This window comes from Mastigoproctus giganteus, chromosome 2 (genome assembly GCF_048544385.1).
Source record: "Mastigoproctus giganteus isolate SK-2022 chromosome 2, ASM4854438v1, whole genome shotgun sequence".
Lineage (NCBI taxonomy): Eukaryota > Metazoa > Arthropoda > Arachnida > Uropygi > Thelyphonidae > Mastigoproctus > Mastigoproctus giganteus.
Window position 1 is genome coordinate 137283017 of NC_143576.1, and position 22141 is coordinate 137305157.

The following is a 22141-nucleotide window of genomic DNA, read 5'->3' on the forward strand; positions in this document are numbered from 1 at the left end:
CAAGTTAATTGAAGAAAAATCCATAATACTACACAAATCCTCTTTGCCTTACATATAACGCACTATTGTAATACAATGCTGTGATGAGCTCTTACGATTTTCAACCCCTACCCCCTTCACGTACTCTACAGCTTCTCTAGAAGTGTCGAAATATCTATAAAATAAGTTTCAAAGGACATACGTTCTGTCTCTTCTGTCAGAGCTTAGCCATTCTATACTCAGAAGAATAAAATGACATTTCCTCTTTGTGTGAGTATTGGATTACAAGTCTTGTGATTCTCTGCAACTGAGAGGTGTTGTAAGGTGTCGCTGTAATTGGATATTAAGCATAATACGGTAGCGGTATGTCGGATTCCTTGGCACAAGATGATGGTTAGAAGGTGTACGTGTAATAATAGATTATAAAATCACATAATTACGAAGAGCTTTGGTTTTGGTTGCTATGAATATAAATAATTTAGAGAAACGCTCGGCGAAAGACACATCTATAATTGAAGAACTTGTAAAAAAGAGATTTCTGCCATAAATGTTATAATTCAAAAAATACTGGATACTGTTGTATAATACTGATTTCTCTTTTTGCTGTTCTACAGTGTCCAGAAGCAAGCTCGAAATATATCTTACATATATCAATTTTTCAAGTTTTCGTTCTTGAGCCTCTATGTTTTATCAATTCCTGGAGAGTTTCATTTTGTTCAAATTGTGTGCATCTAAGTGGTTTTGAAGAGGGCTGGTTTCCTTCAAACACATCCTTTTTGGTTTTATTTTTTACTTCATGGTTTTTCATATTCATTTTGGGTGAGTTTAAAGTTTCTATTTTATACTCTTGGATTGCCATAAGGCAATGGGAGTGTTAATTCATTCGTAAGGCAGCCACATATGGCGTTCAGTTAACAATAAGCCACGCATATCTGTGGAGTCTGTGAATTCCAACATACACTTTAAATACAAGCGATAAAAGGACAATAGTTTCCAAAATAATTTGTACAAGTCAATCAAATTTTCTATGAAAATACGAGGCATAATACTTGGGTACTATACGTAGTAGAACGAAGCTTGCACTTTAAACTCGCCCTCTATCCGGACGCGTACACATTTCCTTTAGGAACAGCCAGTCGATGGAGACACGTTGGCCAATCACTGTCTCAGGCGCAATAATCATTAAAAATGGCTGCGGCTTCAATAAATGAATATACTTTGAAGCATTGCATGAATTTATTCAATTTCTTTGGGCTAAAGACAATATTTCGTGAAGGTGAGTCTGTGTAAAGTGAAACTATCCAATATGTGGTGAAAAGACAGGGGCAAAACTACTATACCGCCAGGTCTTCCACTGCTGGGGGCCCAGACAGCTGATTTGGTATAGTCGTTAAATATCACGTGGGGGCCATTCCGTTATCTGATGAATGGTCCAAACTTTACTGTTTCGCTACTGTGAAAGGGTTGATTCTTTCAAAATGGAGGGGCTTATACGGGGCACCAAACCCCCAAATTTTGGGGGGGAAACTGAAATTGTAGCTATGCAAGTGTTCATGGTCGCTCAAATATTGCGCGTCAGCAATCAATGGAAACGACCCTAATAAGACGCGTAATCCCTGTGAGTATTTAAACTGAGGTGACGTCGACCTCTCATACCGAGAATGAGACTGCTAATTAATGCTGGGTATATCAAACTGACGCAAGCGCAGTGCAGTTTTTTGGAGGGAATTTGTCGCTGGCAATCCTTCTCTGAACATCCCACGGGTTGGACACCATGAGGTGTCCAACCCGTGGGATGTTCAGAGAAGGATCGCGGGTTGGACATCATGAGGTTTCCAACCCGGGACCTATTCCTTCAGACTGCGCATTCATTATTTAATTATTAAATGTAAAAGAAAAAAGTAAGCCGTGAATGTGGAAATTAAATTCAATTTCGAAAAAAACCTCGCATAATTAGTGGCAAGGAACTGTTCTCAATGCGTCCGAGACCCACTTCCTGCGAGAACTATGCGGGTCGCGACCTTTGGTATTTTATCTGTCAATAAATTAAATCATAACAAAATCATATTAAACAGATATCGCGTTCGTGGACTAAAAGAGTCGTTTGAGTTTTGAATTCGACTATTTAGTTACTGAATATAACTGAAACAAAACTGATTTTTATAACGATGAGTGATTAGAAGAAAAGAAGCAGTTGAGAGGCAGAAGAATGCTGTCATCTGATTGGAGCACTGTGTCTCATTTAGGAATGTAGACTCTCTACCTGCTAAACATTCCCAAATTTTAATTAACACTTTGTTGTACGGTCATAATTTAGAGTTAAGAGCACTTTTTATACTTTCCATGATCGTATCGAGAAGAACATCTACACTCACTGACAGTCAGCGTTTTCAGTGGGAGTTTCGGTGACAGATTTCTAGTCAGGGGACCGCTGAGTATAACAGAGGAACACGGTCTACAGAGCAGGCCTAGAACGAGAGAGCAAGTGAGAGGGGGGGGAAGAAATGATCACGTGACTGGTCCTATTTACAGCGTCCCGTGGGTATCTGGATGAATGGCTAATCACAAAGACAGCAGTAAGGGAGTTTGGGGGACAGAGAGTAACAGAAATATCCCTTGTAAACCAGTTTTGACACACACACACACACACACACACACACACACACACACACACACACACACACACACACACACACACACACACACACACACACACACACACACACACACACACACACACACACACATCTTTCTCAGCTGCATGCATCCTCCACAGTTCATTCCCCAGGCTCCACGATGTCTAGAGTCAGAGAACAGAATATCAGCAGTCCTGCTGTAGCCTCCTATTATCACTAGGACAGAGAGAGAGAGAGAGAGAGAGAGAGAGAGAGAGAAGAGGAGGAGGAGTAAACGAGCAGAAGATATAAGGAGCCGATGAGTCATCGCGCTACTAGGGGTTCCTGACTGCACATGTTAGCAGGAGTTCTTTTAGTTTCCATTTGCTTACTTCAACGCTGCACTGTACTAACCCGCACTCTCACGCTGGAAAGCACTTTCAATCTTTGATGGTAACTGCACAAATTAGGAAAGACACGGATCACCACAATTTGAACTTCACAAGTGCATTCTTTATTTAATCAGAAATCCTTCCTGTTTGCGAAGGTAAAGATTTACAATGGCTGTTAGCTCTGCTCTCTCATATCCAGTCTATCGCATTCTTTTTTTATCATACTGAAAAATTTTAAATATTATGATTTATTTGCTATTTTTTGCTTTTTATATACTTAGATGTACATTACTGTGTACGTTAAGAGAATTTTTCTTTGCAATGAAGACTCCATTAAGTCTTGATTAGCGACTGTATTACAGAAGTCGTAATAATATTTTAAAATCACTTCTGAATTAACGACAAAAAAGGTCAAATAAATGAGAATATTCCTGCGAATGGATTCATCTTAGTCTCCCTATAGTTTCAACTAAAAGTAGCTGATGGTTGCTTAACAGGGCACCGTATCCGTAACCTATTTTCAGACAGCAGCTGAATGTTGGAAAATAGAAAATGCAACCCGTATACGCAATAAAGCAAATGCTTAACCTTGATAGATGCCTTCATCCTTCCTCTGTCTGGAAATCAGTCTGGCATTATCACTAAATAGAATCTGTTTCTAAGAATATTTATGTTATCAGGAAACTCTTTTTCTCTGTCCTAAAATCATTCAGTATTAAATATCACTTCGACGTATTCTGAATATTAACTTCCTTGTAATTATGTAACTAACAAGAAATTAATTAATGTGCGCAATGCCTTACTCGACAAATTGTTCTAAAAGGCCCAAATATAAAATTTCATAAAAATCCGTCCACTTAGAATTGAATTATTAAGTGAGGAAGACAAAAAAAAAAAAAGTGAAAAAGAGAAATAATAAGTGCTGGATGTCTATTGGTCCTTAATGAAATCTAGGATCTCTTGACAAATCTTTTATAAGTCCCAAATGCAACATTTCATGAAAATCCATCCAGTGGAAGTCGAGTTTTGACATGCGGACGGACGGACATATGAAGACAATAGGCATATTATTCATATATACTGAGCGCCAAATAAAACAGCTGACAAATGAGTGTGTCCGTCCTATTGTTGTTAATTTTAATTATAAAATCATTATAGCATTATCATAACAATATAGTTTATCACGCTCTAATACGTGTGGCACATCAAGCAATTCACGTGACACTCTTTGCGAATTAACAATAGAGGTACACGAGTACAAATATCGGTCTGCTGTCAGGTGTCACGCATTCCTGCAGTTCAAAAATAATAGACGCTGCTTGAAAGGAACGACTCTGTGATCTATAATATAATTAAAAATGTAGGTTTATTTATGTTCCACAACACAATTGATTGTTAATAACATCATTTGTTTGTTTGTTTGTCAGTCTGCTTATAGAAGTGGGCAGACAACGTTATCAAAGAATGCTGTCCATAAGAATATACTCGGCAGCTGTCTCTTCTTACTTTTGCTGGTATTTCTCACTTCCTTCTTTTCAAATCAATACAAATAAATATCATAAATTATAAAATAGTTTAAAACCTAAAGAAATCCTCAATTGATCTGTTCTTTTTGTATTCCGAGTTGATATAATTTCCTAATTAATAACTGATCTCAACGCAACATCGATATCAATTATAAAAGCCTGTAAATTAAAATCTTTGTAGACGTACCGAACTAAAAAAAAAAACACAAACATACTCGGGAACTAAAAACTCGTTTAGTGCTGCCATCTGGCGGTAAACAGCTGAACTAACATCGTGTTTTAAAAATAAAATTCCAAGCGGCTCTTCGCTTAACTATCATGCTACCACAGTAGTTCATACAATTCATAGACATTATTACGCTATCGACATTGTAGTTATTTAATTAATGTACTGCACCGAGGCACGATAATATTTAAATATAGTTTGATATCTTGGCACCAAATTACTCGACAATGTTCTGTTCCAAGATGTCAGTGCGAGTGGACGAAGGGAACACAAAGATTGCTCTCCAATTACAGCGCAACGTTTCAGAAGTGGTCTCTAAAACAGGCACCCCAATGTCTGCCGTTGTATGTGTGTCCTTACTACGTTAAAACGAACAGTTAAAGCTGCTGAACTGCGCCACTAATGATACGTAATCAGATACTGGTCCGGAAACAAACATCAACGTGATGTTTTATTAGCAACTTTTATTTTGTGGCCTCTTTCAGAACAGCAGGAAACACAGGAAGTGGGGGCTGCTAAGAGCTGCCGTTTCTCATTATGTGATAACGTGCAACGTTTCTACACAATCAGCCGGTCACAGTTTCTCTTTCTAAAAGAAGATCTCGTAGTAAAAATCAACTCTCAGATCCTTCGACGACTCGTTCCTTCACTGAAACGTACTTAGGGTTACTACTTAAGAAGAAGAATAGAGAATTTGTAGCTGCCTTTGAACGAGGTCATTCTGTGCTGTTTTAAGTGCTTTTTATTCCGATGCAAATATAGTTCAAGTTGATTGCTACTCACTTATTACAGTACAATGTTTCGAAAGAGAAGCCTGGATGCGCAGACGCTATCTCCTGCTGCGCTAATCTCTTTCTTAGCCTCCCGGTGCCCAATATGTGTAGGAGTTACTTACGAGAGCTTGTTCTATGCCTGTTTTCTTTCCCCCAATTCTTCTACAGTGCGTGGTCTACAACAAAGAAACCTCCACGCATAAACTGAATCTCCACAAGAGATCTTACAGAGCAGTAGAAACTGGAAGAAATTACTCATCCGAAAAGCAAGTCACCGGCAGAGTAGAAGATGCGTATACAACCCCCTACACATTGATCATATCAGGAGCTGAGAAAAGGCTTAGTTCAACACGTGAAGCAGCTATTTCAGAACATTGTACCGTATTAGCTGAATACTAATAAACGTATTCTATACTATTTTAATTTGAGAGATAAAAGGGAATATATGATTAAATCAAAAGAAAAGCTAAAGATGACTCCAGCGTGAGCGATAGGTGCATCAAACACACAACCCCAAGGGGCGTAATGAAAGCATACAGGTTTTTAGGTCTGAACATAAAAGAAACGTTCTTGTTTCTGGGTGAAAATGTTCTAATTTGTACTGAAAGAACTGTACAGTATTTTATTTCATTTTTTTAAAATTTAATGTTTAAAGTTATATTCGCCGTTCTTTATAAAACAGATAATATTAATATTTATCACTGGCGCTACGCGCTAATTTTGTATCTGAGCTCTCCCAGTTATTTTGGGGAGAGCACCTCAAATGTCAGAATGCTGGAGAATTCACATTACTAAAGAAAAGGATAGGTGACGTCAACACATTCTCTGGCAGTTCTCATAGACTATTCAAAGATCCTACAATTTCTCGCTCAGACGTCTTTTTCACTTTGCTTTACCCTGTGATCCCTCCTCCAGCCTTTCCCTTATTTTCCCCGCCATCTCTCAAGGGAGTATTCCTCTTTATTTATTGGGTTCAGCTTCCTCTTTTATATCCATGGCTGCCCTGATCAATTCCCTCCTGGGAGAGAGAGCTGCACCGGAAACTCGGGTTTTGTTAAGCAAACAGAACTGATCGAACGATGCACGCAATTACAGACACAATATACCGACGCCTCATAGCCTTAATTGCTTTGGCGCTTTACACGCTCTTAACATAGCCTAACCTTAGCAATACAACCATTCTGCAGACATCAAATGCAACCAACAACTCAAGACAACAACACCAGTTGTGATTAGACGACAATCGAAAGTAAGTGTCTGGTTCTTGAAGCTTCTGTCAAGCCGAGATGATAGCTTGGAAATCTGGGGATATCTTCCATAGGTAGGAGGATATCCCCAGATTTCCAGGTATCCTCCATAGGTAGGAAGATCTGTTATAACATAATCTCCTATACTTACATCCAATCTTCTCCAGCATCAGAAAACTAGACACTCGCTGCATTAATAATGCTGTCTATTTCTCTATCCTCTTGATGCTGGCATGTGGTTTATGGATACCTTGTTTAAACACAAATGATTTCTGAAATTACTTCGGACTGTTGAGGAATGTCCATTCACAGAATTTCTACAACAATGCAAACTTGTTTCCTTGCAGCTAGAACAAATCTATGATCGTGATAATTTGCCATGGCACCAGGCCAAAGTTATACAGAACTGGTTCCAAGAACATGAGAATGAATTCAGAGTACTGCGATGGTCTCGCCAGTCACCAGATCTCAATTCAATTGAGCATCTATGGGGATAAAACGGAATGAACTCTTAGTAGTATATTCTCAACCATCAGATTAGCAACAACTGTGGAAGGTAACTAAGTCAACATGGATTAGCATCCCTTTGAAACGCTTTCGATACCTTAAATCCATACCACGAAAAATCCAGGCTGTTCTGAGCAGGGTCACGTTAATGCTATGGCCAAACCGGCCATGGCCGGGGGCCTCACCCGAAGAGAGGGCCTCATTTTCAGTGTAAATATTTTCTAAAGTAGTGATAAAAATTTCTAATAATAATAATAAACCAAGAAAACGTGCAATATAAAAGCACAATTAAACTTAACTTGTATACCTTTTTATTGTACAATAAATAAAGTGGCCACTCAGCGTATAATGATGAATAAAAGCGGAAAATGTTCTGATCATTGGTGTAGCCCAACTCCAATATCAATTTTTTTTTTAAATCGAAACATCTTATATTAATACAAACCAGAAGTGCAACGTTTGCTTTAATGTGTCTTAATAATTCCTAAAGATTAGCAAAGTTAAATCTGAATTTCAAGTGAGTTCACGAATAGCCAGAAATGGTGCGTCGATAATTCATGGGTGGAAACATGTTCTAATAATGACTTAACCTCTATGGGTAGTAATATAGGCATGACATCGATTCCTCAAGCTGAGAACGAGACTGTTAATTAGTGCTGCAGTTAACAAACCTGTTTGTCTGAAAAGAGACCTGAGACTGGAACCCTCCTGCTCAGACCATTAAGGATAATCTCTATTGGATTGAAGTCCAGAGATCTTCTTAGCTATTTCATACGGTCTATACTCTCCCTCTGCTGGTACTGGTTCATTAGGAGCACTTTGTGAGCACATGCATTATTGATCTTCACAAAAAAAAATCTGCAATAATCGCTCCTGAGAAGGGTGAACATAAGGATCGCATCTTGATCCGTTAAAGCTGTAAGAGATCCCAGTCGGAACGCACAGAAATCTGTACAGCCAGTGAGGGTGATTCCAGCCGACACATTAAACCAACATTCGCAAATATCTCTCTTTCTGCGAAGCTTTCGGGATGGAATCTGCTCTCTGTTTTCCCTACAGATGAAAATGCATCGGGAATCCGATTGTAGACTGTATTTTGACTCGACAATGAAGAGCATCATGGCCCAGTCCCCTGGAGTCCAGTCGACATGCTGTTGGTATCATATCAAAAGGCTCTGTTCTGTTCGTGGTGAAGAGAACGCAGAAAGATGGTCGTCCGGCAAGAAGCCCTCTCCATGAATTCTCCCATAGAAGGTATGCTTCGATAGAAGCCATCCTGTAGAACCAGCAGGCTGCGAAGCAAGTTGCCGTGCTGGGAAGTCTCTATGACATCTGAGTAATTTAGGACCAGATAATGGTCATCTTGCTTGAATATGACACGAGGGGCAGCCTAGCACAGATCTTCAACAGATAATTTGCATGTTTTGGAACTGGTTTCGCAGTCTGTTTACAAATCTGTGTATCACATTCAACTACCCGGTCACTTTGGCTTGAGTCTGTGCTCCTTCCATTCTCCTATTGCTCTTCTCCACCTCAAACAATCATCCAAACGGTACCCTTGTGGTATTTTCACAATGATGGCTGTTTTGAAATCAACAGTGCGAGCGATAAATGTGTAATAAGAGGAATCCAAAAAAAAATAGGCATTTTTTCTTTTTTTTGCATTCAAAAATATATGTTTCTTCCTTTTCTTTGGAGTATCATTGTATTTTGTTGTAATTATCCTTCACCGCTATTTTTCTTGCATCTTAATGTTTGAAGAAAAAACATGTGTTGTTCTTTCTTAAACGCGTTGCTTCTATTATCCTTAACCTTCTGTTGAAGAAGACAGGCAATTCATAGGCACGATATACCGACGCCTCTTGGCCCCAATCCAAAACAACCCATCCTGACCTAAGCTTCAAGTTCTTACTACTGTTTTTGTCTTATCTCTCAAACTTATCTTTCTTTTTAATTTGAAACCGTACAGTTTCAACACTCGATGATGTCATCTTTCTGCTTAGAAGGTGGTACCGTTTACTGGAATCTCTTTTCCAGATACTTTCCGTCTTTTCCTGCAAGGTTACTCTTAATTCTATACCAACCCTGCTTATATTCGATGATAACCCGATATTTCCTCATTATTTCTTAATTTTCTATCGTTAAACGAATCGACGTACCTTTAATCTGGCCATTGGCATGAATATACCAAAATATGCTTGCACCCACAGTTTAATTATAAAATTTATTTATTCTCACTGAAAACCACAAAGAAAAATATAAATTACATATTAAATTTAACGTAAAATATATTTAATATAAAATGTATATATTTTATAAATCCTTGGTTAGGCCACAACTTGAGTGATTGTAATCAAATGTAGAATCTATATTTCAGGAAAGATTGTGCTCGAAAACTTCAGCGAAGAACAACGAGATTTTTGATATAATAAAAAAAAAAACAACAATCCTGTGTTGTGATTGTGATGTTAGTTTTTGATATAATGAGGCAATTTTATATTTTGATATTACTTTTTGATATAATGAGGCAATCCAATACTTCGATATTAGTTTTTGATATAGTGGGACAATCCTATAAAGAGATACTTCAGTATTTCAGGTTGAAGTCGCGAGACCGGATGTTTTTAAAGATTGAATAAATCAATGGGAACATTTTTTTTCCTTTCGCAGATAGCAAACGGTTATTAACTGTTAGAATAAACTACCAACCAATCTTATAGAGCTAGAGAGCAAGTGTAAATTTAGGAAGGACTGGACAATTACCTAGATGACACCCCGGGTAGCTTTTTATAGAGCTGATTGTAAATAAGCTTGTTTTTTTTTTGCATCAATTTGCTTGACTTTAACTCTAATATTAATATTAAGAGACAGATCACACGCGCACACATTTTAAATGAGATAAACTGCTTCTTTTGTACTGACCTTATTGACATCAGAAGAACCAATTTATCTCATTAAAAAGATGCGTGTGGACTGGAGAACTTCGTTTACGAAATTGAGTTCTAAACCAATAAAGATAAGGCGGTCCAAACAAATGTTTCAGTCAAGTGACTGAAACATTTGTGTGGACATCTAGGTGAGTAGTCGTATTGAAAGGGAAGGGTAATAGAAGTCTAGTTTTGAAATTTTCTAAATCAGGTTTTGAGGAGTGTGGGTATTCATTAGTTCAGAAAACAGGTGATCAATAAGGTAATGAGATTTTTTGAATAGAGCGAAGAGGACACAGATTCGAAATACAAAAATAAAGCAAAACAAAAACAAAAAAGCACTTCCTTAAAAAATTACATCCTAGCGAATAAGTTATTCAATCGCATGGCACAAAAAATGGAAAGAAAACCAAAGGAAAAAAAAACAAAAATTAACCACCGAAGATTTATGACAATTAGTTAAAAGCTACTAATGCATAATATCCACATTATTTACTGCAATCGAATTAAAACCATACAGATAAGTATAGTACTGAAATAAAAGGCAAATAAGATGTATTTTTTAAATTACATGAAATTGAAATGAGCCAGTGTTACAATATCGTTAGCATATCACCCATCTTTGAGCTCCCTCTCTCTTCTTCTTCTTCTGAGAAATCTTCAAGAGAAAAGGCCTGTTTTGGCAAGTCCAGGTCCATAAAAACATTACTCACCATTTTTAATTTCAAGTATTCTGTTCATCTGTTTCATTCTTTTGGTTCAATTACTTTATTATATTTGATTTTTATTGGCGAATCGCCTTTGAATAGCCAAATATCAATAGAGAGAAGAAATAAAATGATTTATAATAATATACGATACAATATTTATAAATTAAAATATCATATTTGAACCAATAATCATTATGCTTCATTATTACGAGTTTATGGTCGAAAATTACATGAACTCAAACAATTATTAAAATATATCTCAACGCTCCTTCTTAAAAACGTAGATGAGAAAGAGAGAGAGAGAGAGAGAGAGAGAGAGAGAGAGAGAGAGAGAGTAAAGATAAAGTTAAAATTCAGCCTACTTAGAATATGCTCTCTTTAATTTTCAAAGGAATTAAAAATTACTTAACAGAATTACGATTAAGAAATTAAAGATAGATTATACTCTGCCCAGGTTGAAGCTCCATTTTGATTTACCTGAGTACTACCAGACCACTAAATCAACAACTAAAAGATAAAAAGTACTTGATTCCATCAATTAAAATTTGATTGGGGCTGCAATGAAAATAAATCGTTTCGTTAAAATGAGCGATTTTCTAATTAAGAACTACAGTTTAATTATTGAATAACGTTCTTTAAATTTGTTAAATTGGAAAAAGAGTTATTGATGATAAAGCGTTGTGTCTCGAAAAGTATTTATTCAGAACCCAAGGGCGTTCTAACAGTGGATCTTGAAGGTGATGCAAAGGAGAGTTGGCTGAGTTTATCGAAAAGCAAATTTATTCTCTGGTCTTTAAAATTAAACCACGAATAAAAACTGTTGAATAATAACAACTTAAGAGTTTACTAAATATTATTATTAATATTAGGTTACGTTGCCATCGCAGATAAAAAGGCATGCGCAGAGAATTAACCGAAATCGAAGACCCAAAGTGACCGGAGTAATATTTCATTAAGCACTCAATCAGGTGGATAGATTTAAAGCAGGAGAATAATATTAATCCACGTAAATTAAATATGGCTGAATGTTTAAAAATCATACAAATTACCAGCGCACGATGGTAATTATCGTACACATTATTATTTTAATGTTGTATTATAAACTGAAATAAAAGAGTAAACACCTTTCACCGAAGAACTCGCCTCCTAAAATACGAATCAGAGTTTGAAAATCTCTCATGCAGTTATTTGGCTGTTGTCATTTGCATGTTCACGAAGTGAGACTACATTAAACGCCCTTTAAGATGTTATCAAAGAAGGACCAAAAACATGTCAGGGTGAAGGCGTCCCTGCTGAAACGTTTGTTCAATGATAACACGTTAACAACCAGGCCTTTTCTTTAAATGGCAATCTTTGACGTTTGTGTATATTTAGTTTGCCTTGATAGGTATTCCTACTTTGCTCTGCTTAGACACGACTTGCTGAATGGATCTAACATCCTCTCTTCCTTCCTAAGCTACCACTATGATAATACTATCGACATCATTAATTCTGGAGGCGTGATCATCCTTAAGGAAATCGCGTTGTCAACTTTTACTTTGTTTTCGTACCGGCACGCTCTTCTGATCATTCTCTGAAGCAGAAAGGTTATTCTCAAATACAGTCCATTGCAAGTAGTATGACTATCAGAGAGAGAGAGAGAGAGAGAGAGAGAGAGTAGTCATAGCTTTCATTAAAGGCAAGCTCAGTGGAGCCAACCGTTGGCTTTCTCACAGACCGGACCTGGACAAACAGTCCGGTATACAATTACGATGAAGAGTTCCACATTGGAATCGCGTTGCATAATAGAGGGGTGCACTCGCCTGTGACAGAATGTATGCCATTAACGAGCCCACTTTTATGTATAATAGCGTCTAAGATATGCTGGACGCACACGGAGATCTATCCTTTGCCAAACTGTTCACAATTCTGTCTCGGTCATGATCAATACAAGCTTTCTTAAATGCGCGTTTCAGAATAATGAAGGAACATTAAAGTGGTTTCCTACAAAGCCCATCTCGCTCTCTCTCTAGATAATAAACATGAATCTGATAGTACTTATGCTGTCATTAAACAGTAATTATGTACACTTTTGGTGATGTTCGTTCCCAATTACTGTTTATTGTGAACTACAAGAAGAATTACAAAGATGTTGTTGTTCTTTCTTTTGAGAACGAGAGAGAGAGAATTACTCCTGTCCAGAACTATGAACGCTGATGGACATGTTCAACTATTCCTGTTTCTTTCCTCCATGTGCAACCTGCCATTTCGGTTAGACCGAGTAGGTAGGATGGAAAGGAATCGCTTCAGCGGTAAACATTTGTTTACCGTCCGTTTAAGCTATCCGGAACTAATCGTCATAATCTTGCAAACTCCTAGGTGTGTAGTGTTACTAATCCCTCTTCTAGGTCATGCAGCAGTTTAATAAAGTTCCTCGTGCGTTTAAATATTTCTTAACGGAACGTGAATTCACGCATCAGAAGATAATGTTTGTTTGCAAGAGATGGTTCATAACATTAGGGGGTCAGAAGAATCTATTGGGTATTTTATCTGCCTTTACAAAAATATAGAGTCCCGTCGATGACGTGAAGAATTTTTATGGGCCTTTTTCACAACATGGCTAAGTTAGTCAGTCTCTGGCGAGGGTAGCATGTTTTTTCTCCTGGAAACTTGGGTTTTTCGTCCAGCAAAACAGAAACTCGACCACCACGCAATTTACAGACAGTATACACGGAGCAATATGGCCTTAGTTGCCGATGCTCCTAAAACCCTATTACAACAACAAAAGGTAGGAAACACACAGCCATGGAAAGCCAGCAATAGTGCAGGCAGCAATGCTCTTTTTTCCTCGACTGTGACATCTTTGAGTGAATGAAGCGACATTTTTCATGAAAGAAACTTGTAACAGATGAAGATATCATGCAGTGTGATGCCCGGGATAGTTTACTGACCGCCACTTCCTCAGCGGGTGCACTCATCCATGCTCTCGTCCACTGATCAGTGAAATGGACAAAGCAGTTTAGTGGACCTTACATACCACTCATACTAAACAAGATTATAGTGCCGCCTCCTGTTCGCCAAATAATTGCGCACGGTTTGTTAATATTTTATTTTCTGGATGAATACTGTTTCAAGTTCCTCTGCTCTCTGTTATTAATGAATCCATATCTTTTTAATGTCCCTCTCATCTCACATAGTACATTTGTTGAACGATATTCATCATGTGATAGGTTACTCTACATGCGTGTATATATAACAAAACCTCGGCTCGAATCCCATCTTGGAAGGAGAAACTTTTGTGGTTTTCTTTCACCACTTTGCTGAGTTAGTCAATCTGGGGCGATATTCCCTCCATGAATATACGCGGGTAGCACAGTGGCCAAAATCACCGTCCTCCCAACGCCGTTTGGAAAAGACATGGGTGTGAATCCCATCAATGACGCGAAGAACTTTTAATTGCTTTTTTTTTCACTTCATGGCTGAGTTAGTCGGTCTTGGGTGTGGACAGCAAGTTTTTTCCTCCATTGAAACTCTGGTTTTTCATCCAACAAAACAAGCAAATCTTGCAGAGAACACACTGTTTTTACCCTTAAGTAGATGGATCGTTCTCGGGTAGTCCTAATATGACAAACAGTACAATGTTTCATCCAACACCCAAACCAACACGTGATTTACAAACAAAATATAAAACAATAAAAGACTTTCAAAATATTTGATACATGCTTTGTCTAATAGGTATCAGTTCTCAAGGAATACTGCCAATCAAGAGTTCAAGGAGGCCACAAGAACTGATACAAGGATGATACGCAGGGCGTTGCATGGCATCGTATTTTACAGATAAGTTGCAGCGCGCAAACCAAACACCAACGAAGTTAGAAGGAGGTACTGTCACCGTCAGGGGTTGTTTCTCGTGGCCAAGACCAAGGTTTCTTGGTTCGAATGGCATTCATTGATATCCTGGACAATTCCAGTCTTTCTACGCTGGGGAGCTTTCTTTTATGTTTTAATATAACAGTGCACTACAAGTACAGTATATCATACTGCCCACACTGTAGTGAGTTGTACTGAAGACTTGGGTATGTAAAAGCTTTACTGGTCTGTCGAGATCTTTAACTCCATTGAACATCTTTGGGATGAACTGGAACGTCGAGTCCAGGATAGGCCAAAACGATAACAAGTGTTTGAAGACAGACCGGATGCAATTAGCTTTCCTGAAAGTTAATTTTATCAAATGAAGAAGACATATACTGATTTAAAATTAAAAAGCTTCTACAGATAAATTATATCATAGGAGAAATTATGGCTTTCGTGTATTAACAATTAAAAAGAAGAGAAACTTTCAGTTTGTGATATTTAACTTGAGAAGGCAACTCAGACATTAACACGTCTAGGTTAGACCGACATTTTTAACCAAAAATAAATAAAATTGGGTGTGAAGTAAAGATGTTTACATCACTGAAGCTGATTATGGGCGTAGCAGGTTTGCAGATAGAGAAAATCGAGCACAAATAAAACACTTTATCAAATGAAACCAATACAGGGCCACTTCAATTTTTTAAGTGCACAGAGCAACTTTCAGCGCTTTTCTAAAAGAAAATTTATGAAATATTTAGACGTTTTTCCTTTATTTCTTGATTCCTGTTGACACCCAGCCGAATGTTTCGTAGGTGTATTAACTGGTGTCATCAAACAGAAACACCTACAGTAGCAAGGTGGGTGCAAGTAACCGGCTAACTATATAGGCTAGGTCGAGTTCATGAATAACCTTTTTACATGCTTGGGTGTTAGGCGAAGCTAGCTCGTAAACCTACGTTTCCATTTCCTAATGTTACTGCCAGTGAATATTTGATACTTTTATCAGCCCAAGTACTGATAAGCCTAAAAGATTTATTAACAAAATGCTATTCTCTGACCATAAAAGAGATTGCAAGTAAGGCATACGCTGCATGCAAAAAAGAAAGTTCAAACTCGTGCAGTTGCTACTGACTATATTGTTAGGTCTCTGTGATAATTAATATAAAATTAATACAGTGAGCTCGTTTGTAGCTTCTTTTGAACAAGACAGAATTCATTTTGTCTTTACTCTTAGAAATACAATTCTGTAATGAAAGGAACAGAAGGTACCTTGAAGAAAATTTTGCATTACTCCTTTTTTATTGGCACAATCATGGTGGTCCAAAGGTGCATGCACGACTCCAAACAAACAGACGAAAACCAAGAATGTGGTTCGTGTAATCAGTCCCCTCTGACTATCACTGTCCTCACATATAAATTTTCATTGTCTTTGCATCACCCTCCACAATCAATAGGGTGTTTTGCTTTATCAGATTTTAAAGAACAGTTTCTGGATACTTTCAGAGTTCGTTCACGGGTCACGATAGAGTTATCAGTAAAAGATTACGTAGTTGCAGTTAGGTCGAGCCGTTCCTCGCCGTAAAGGGAACGCAGGTTAAGAAACTTTTCCTCAACAGATAAATAAATGAAAGAGGAAATGATGGGCCCCTTTAAGCGCTGGATTAAACAAAGGATAAATGATTTAGGAAGTAAGCAATCAGTTAGTTTTTAGCTTACAGAGGAAGTCCCCATGCATTGGTGATCATAAAATGGTGGCGGTTCAGTGTCTCTGACAAGATTTATCGTCGGTGGCTCATCTTATAGTGAACAGAGCTATAAATAACTTCAAAGATTGCGTCAAGTTCTACTTGAACGAATCTTTGTCGACTGCTCCCCCACGCCGTAATCGACCATGTCCCACCAGAATGTTATTCTAGAATTGCCCTTTAGTTTATACTCAGTACTATTTGCTTAAATCTCTGGTGAAAACTTGTTCTATGCAGGGGTCTGAGAGAAATTGCAAGAAGGATCCTGCAGTGCAAGATGCTGCTTCTCTTCCCACATTTTCTATTATTAATTTTATTGTTACTGGGTCCCTCCGGAAAATTTTTTCCTCAGTTCCTGGGCGGTCCTTGCCCCAATCCTCCAACAAACAACGTAAGACTAAAATATTTAGATAGAAATGAGTTACTGTGCTGTGGTGAAGAGGAGTAAATCAAGTGTCAGTCAAATTTTAACCATAATTTTAAGTTAGATGCATCATTTAGCGTGACCAGAAATTCCAATAACCCAAACTTTTCTGACAGCCTACATTGAATAAACATAATTGGAGACTTCGTTACATCAACTCCGACTTAGCTTCACTAATGCAAAAAAAAAAAAGAAGTCCTTATTTAAATTAGTACTATCAAAAATAGTCATTGCACATTTAATAACTTTTTTAATAAAATGTATCCGTGATTACTTTGGTTTTTCATCCCAAAAACTGAAGCACTGAAATGTGACCCGATATTACGCATGCCTACTCATAGTCCATCTAGTCAGAAGACGTTTAGGTACACTGCTCGTCTTTGACTTCCATGTGCGAGGAAGCGTTTCACAAATTTCAGGTAATTTATGAGTAAACTGTATTCGTCTGTAATTTTGTTACAAATAGGATACACTCTTACAGACGGGACCTGTCCTTTTCAGAGATGATGCCAAATCACAGTGATCAGTAAGAATAATCGCCAAGAATCATTAATATGTCTCTCACATCGATAGTATTATTAGTATATCATAATACCATTAACATTCAATGGAAGCAATTGGATAATTTGGGCAATTACTTAACTGGAACTTTTTCTGTGGAATTCAACTGAAATATTTTTATCCTACCAAAGAGGAGAACTGCTATAAGAGTTCTGTGTCACCTTATCATTAATATGTTAATACGGAATAAGGATATGGAGGATGGGGAGTTAATATATATTTATACTAATATTTCCTGCTATTGATGCAATGTTAGCCTCAACATTCAGGCACCATATTCCACCGAAAATGTAAAGTAATAGCAAACAAAAATATTTTTTCACTTTAAAAGCCACTTTTCTAGCATGGAAATTTTAAATATAATGATAGTGTGCGGTGGTGAGCATAATTTGTTGTATTTGTATAACAGTATCCAAAAGTTTAGCAACAAACGCATTAATCCGAATGCTTCAATGTAAAATTGAATTTCAGTAAATATCTAGGAAGAAATATGACTGCAAACAAACTTGCACAGATTTCCACAAATAATCTGACCAATGAACATGGTATCAAAATGTGAAATATGAAATGCTAAACTGAAAATGATCCTAATATGAAGTACAGTCTTGCCCATTGCAACGCAATTTAACACCCACAACTCCCTCACAAGCTGAAAAAGAACAACAATTAAGATGAAGGCACTGATTTCCATTCGTGATTAAAAGCAGTCATAAGTTGATAGAGATAACTTCCTAGAGCATCTCAGTCACAATCTGTGACTGAAATTCTCTAGAAAGGATACGCTGGACATTATGCAGCGAGTGCAAATTAATCGATATTTGCTTCCCTTTTATTCTATATAAATTGGTCCACAAGGAAAGTTTTGTGTGATATAGCATTATTTTCTATTGAAATAAAGTTCCTACCAATAATATCTATCCAATGTACTTGAAGGGCTGATCATAGCTAGGATTCCATTAATTTGCTGTCATAAAGGTGTGTGTGCAGTCATCAATATGTGTGCAGATCTATACCATCACCTCCACATCTTTCCCTACCATGACGTTATAGTGATTATAGCAATTTCCCCTTTTTTTCCAAATTAAGATCTCGCAAGAATTAACTACAGAACTGTATTTTGATTGATCTGGAGGTTGTTGTTGTTGTTGTTGCTGTTATAGGGTTTTAGGCGCATTAGCAACTAGAGCCATATTGCGTATACTTGTAAATTGTGTGTATTCTATGGTCGATTTTCTGTTTGCTGGACGAAAAAAGTTTCCGGGAGAAAAAACCATTTCATGCTCGCCTGAAATCGACTATCGCAGACACGTTGTGAACAAGGCCAATAAAAATTCCTCACGTCATCGACGGGACTCGAATTCGGGTCTTTTCCACCCGGTGTGCGGAGGATGGTGATTCTACCAACTGTGCTACCCACGAGGGCTTGATCTGGAGAGAAGAAGCTATTTCACCTATTGTTATCCAATAGGTGAAATAGGCTAAGTGTTGTCTACTATATAGGACTTTTCTTGCTTTGGGGATTAGTATGACTGCCTGTCTCCTTGCATAAAGATCCTTTCTCATCCTAAGTACTTAACAGCTAGTGTTTATTCTGTTTCTTGAAGCTATTCAAAGAGTATCACGAAGTTTTCGTGTCGTGTTAAGAACCGCTTTGTTTTGAATTTTTAGATCCCTTTATTAAATTTCATTATTATGTTTTGTTTCTTTTACGTGGTTTGCTTTCAAATTTAATACTAGAGTTTGCTAACCTGGGGTGTGAAGATTTGTTAAAACGCAATAAACAAATAAAAAAACACTTTTGTGAATGCTCCTGTAAACAATCTACCTCAATACGATTTTTCTTGTAATATGTACTGGTAAGCGCCAATTTAAGTTGAAGTGCCATATTCTTTCTATAGCTTTTTGCAGTCCATAGCAATATATTGGTCGTCTCCTATGACGAGGTGACCCCACTAGAGACAGGTCTTCGGGACGCACCTTCTGTGCACTGAAATTATCTCCTTAACCTGTTTATCACCTTGCGACCGACATTCAACGTCCTCTGCTTCAATTCTTTCTATTTTTTGTATTTGTTTCTATTTGTTTGAATCCCGTCGATTATGGGAGTAATTTTTATGGGTCTTTTTCACAATGTAGCTGAGTTAGTCGATCTCACAGGAGGGTATTATGGTTTTTTCTCCCGGAAAATTGAGTTTTTCGTGCAGCAAACAGAAAATCGACCTCAGAACAACGCAATTTGCAGGCAATATATACACGTAGTAACATGGCCTTAGTCGCCGATGTCCCTAAAACCCAACAACAACATTGGTCACTTTGCGTTGGGCTGCATCTCCTACTCACTTTTTCCTATTAAAACGGCGATAAACAGTTTCTTTGTATGTGTTATAGAACTAGTGCCACCAAACTGTTTTTATTACGCAAATATCTGCTGTGCATAAAAGAAGCTTTTGCATGCAAGGACTGAAGTTATTATCAACAAGACAATCAAGTGAAAATAAATAAACGCATGACGCTTACCGAACTTCTCATACCTGTTGCTCAGTTTTGCGATGTAAACAGTGACTTGGCAACCAGTGTAACACGCAGCGCGGTCGATAGCAACTTCGGCATGAAAGCTGTGCAATCGCTAGCTTTCATCCAGTCAACAAAAGCTATTCTCTCTCTCTGTCTCTCTTGTTCTGTAGTTCTTCGGCGTGAGAGAACTCGTATTAATACTTTCTCACTCTTTATACTTTCCTTTTTCCCAAATGCAATTAATTAATCAAAGACTTGCGCTACGCACATAAACGTATAATATTTTGTGTGCTGCTTATCGAGTTTGCTCCCCCCAACCCCAGAAAACTAAAATGCAATGCTACGGTAGCTGAGTTTAAACCTTACTCCACCATTATCTAATTGCAGTACATTACACACCTGACTATAATTTGGTAACATTAAGGAGACAGTTTCACAACCGGAACGACGAAATGGAAGCTGGGAACACATTAGGGTAATCCTTTATTGCAACGAATAATCACTAATCGATACGAGCTCGTTTGTATTTACGATGCCATGGTTACAATCAGTAGCTTACCTCCATTAGAGATAGTTGTTGTCATTATTAGTCAGCAATGTCAGGATAAAACTGTCCCGCTAAGAAGCTCTGGTCTCAAAGAGAGAGACAGTAAACAACGCGCCTGACATTACGCTCGGTTTCTATGGTAACAGTTTCTTTCGGGACCAAAGTACAGGCGGCATTGTATGACAAAGTACAAAAGCAAAGTCTTACCTTTGTGTTGACGTAACAGAAGTGGACGCATTTCCCCCACACGGCATAGATGTATCTGTGCATGCCTGCCATCTTCACGCGACAAAACGATATCCTTCAGATAGAGAGCGCCAACAAGTTAGGATCGAGGCATGGAATCACACCCTGAGGGTTGAAGCGCTTAGGATGACGCCACGAGCCAAGTCAAAGACCCGCTCACTCCCCAGCGTCCTTGACGATAAAGGCCTTTGCTAACAGGTTAGGGCAACGAGGTGCGTGTTCCTTGTAAGTTAGTTCCCAGATGTGACGTCATCGGAGATCCTGTTAGTTGCAATGTTTTACTCCATCAAGGTATAATAATAATAAGATGATGATGATGATGATGCTAGAGATGGGGATGCGCCGGATCTGCACGTACAGTGTGTCAGAGGACTCTTCAGTCAGGAGAAAGGAGGTTAACAATTACAGTGTGCTGGATTTCGGCATGGGTCGTCTGCAATTTGAACCTGCACGATGTGACACAATTATTGCTTGGAGTTTCCAGCACACGTGAGAATCGCTTTTGATTAACGAAAAACGAGGCACTATAAACTGGCTGAATGTGACAGTGACGTTAGAATCAAACAGGAGTGTGCATACAAGCTGCCTTTTCGGACGGTGTATGAACGCCGACGGTGGCAGCCAGCTCGCTACAGTGCATGCGGCTCAATGGACACGACTGGGCGGGCTTCTGAAGGCGAAGGCACGAAGTGTGCTATTATCCTGTAGTAACACCAGACTGCACTTAACAGTGGCCAGAAACTGTGCCACTAGGAAAATATGCGAAGTGTAAACTTGGAGAATGTGGACGAGACGAGGGGAAGAAAGGGGGGGGAATAAGACAACAACATTCGTTTTAACCACTTCGAAGTGGCTTTTTTAAATCGCTGCAGGACAATTACAGTGGCGAGAACACGTGGGAAGAAAATGGACCTACATTACCAGAGTTATCTGGGATTCATCTACTCCGATGAATCTTTGTGTCCTACTTAAGTACGCACTCACCAAATTTATACGAAATACGTGCGGCCACATTGCCACAAATATCTTCGAGAATATATCGGTACGTGATCAAATAAACTTTCTGCTTGTAATTTTGTGGTGAAAATCAAAATTTTAAAGCAAATAAAACTAGAAAAATTTTCGATTTATAGTCTTCGGTTTTAGAAATTTAGTTTTCTCTTAGCTTCTGGAAATAAATTTATTTCCGGGCTTATTATAATAAGGACACCATTCTGACCTCTGGAATTTCCATTTCTGTTATAAAGAATTTAAAAAAGTGCTATCGATGAACTACATTTACGTATAAATCACTTCAACTAGAACTATTTCCATTGATAATGATTTCCGTTCGATTGTATTCATGAATTTTAAACACATCAAAACGCA

The 22141-nt window shown here is 38.0% G+C and overlaps 1 protein-coding gene across 1 annotated transcript in view; it reads right to left on the reverse strand.

Moving 5' to 3' along the window:
• The window catches only part of LOC150089590 (rhotekin-2-like), a 69078-nt gene extending 48114 nt beyond the window's left edge, over nucleotides 1-20964 (reverse strand). Inside the window, exon 1 of the mRNA XM_090389563.1 lies at nucleotides 20735-20964. Coding sequence (XP_090245689.1) covers nucleotides 20735-20806 — 72 coding nt within the window. The 5' untranslated portion in view covers nucleotides 20807-20964. The remainder of the gene's footprint in view (nucleotides 1-20734) is intronic.
• Nucleotides 20965-22141: the final 1177 nt, after the last annotated feature.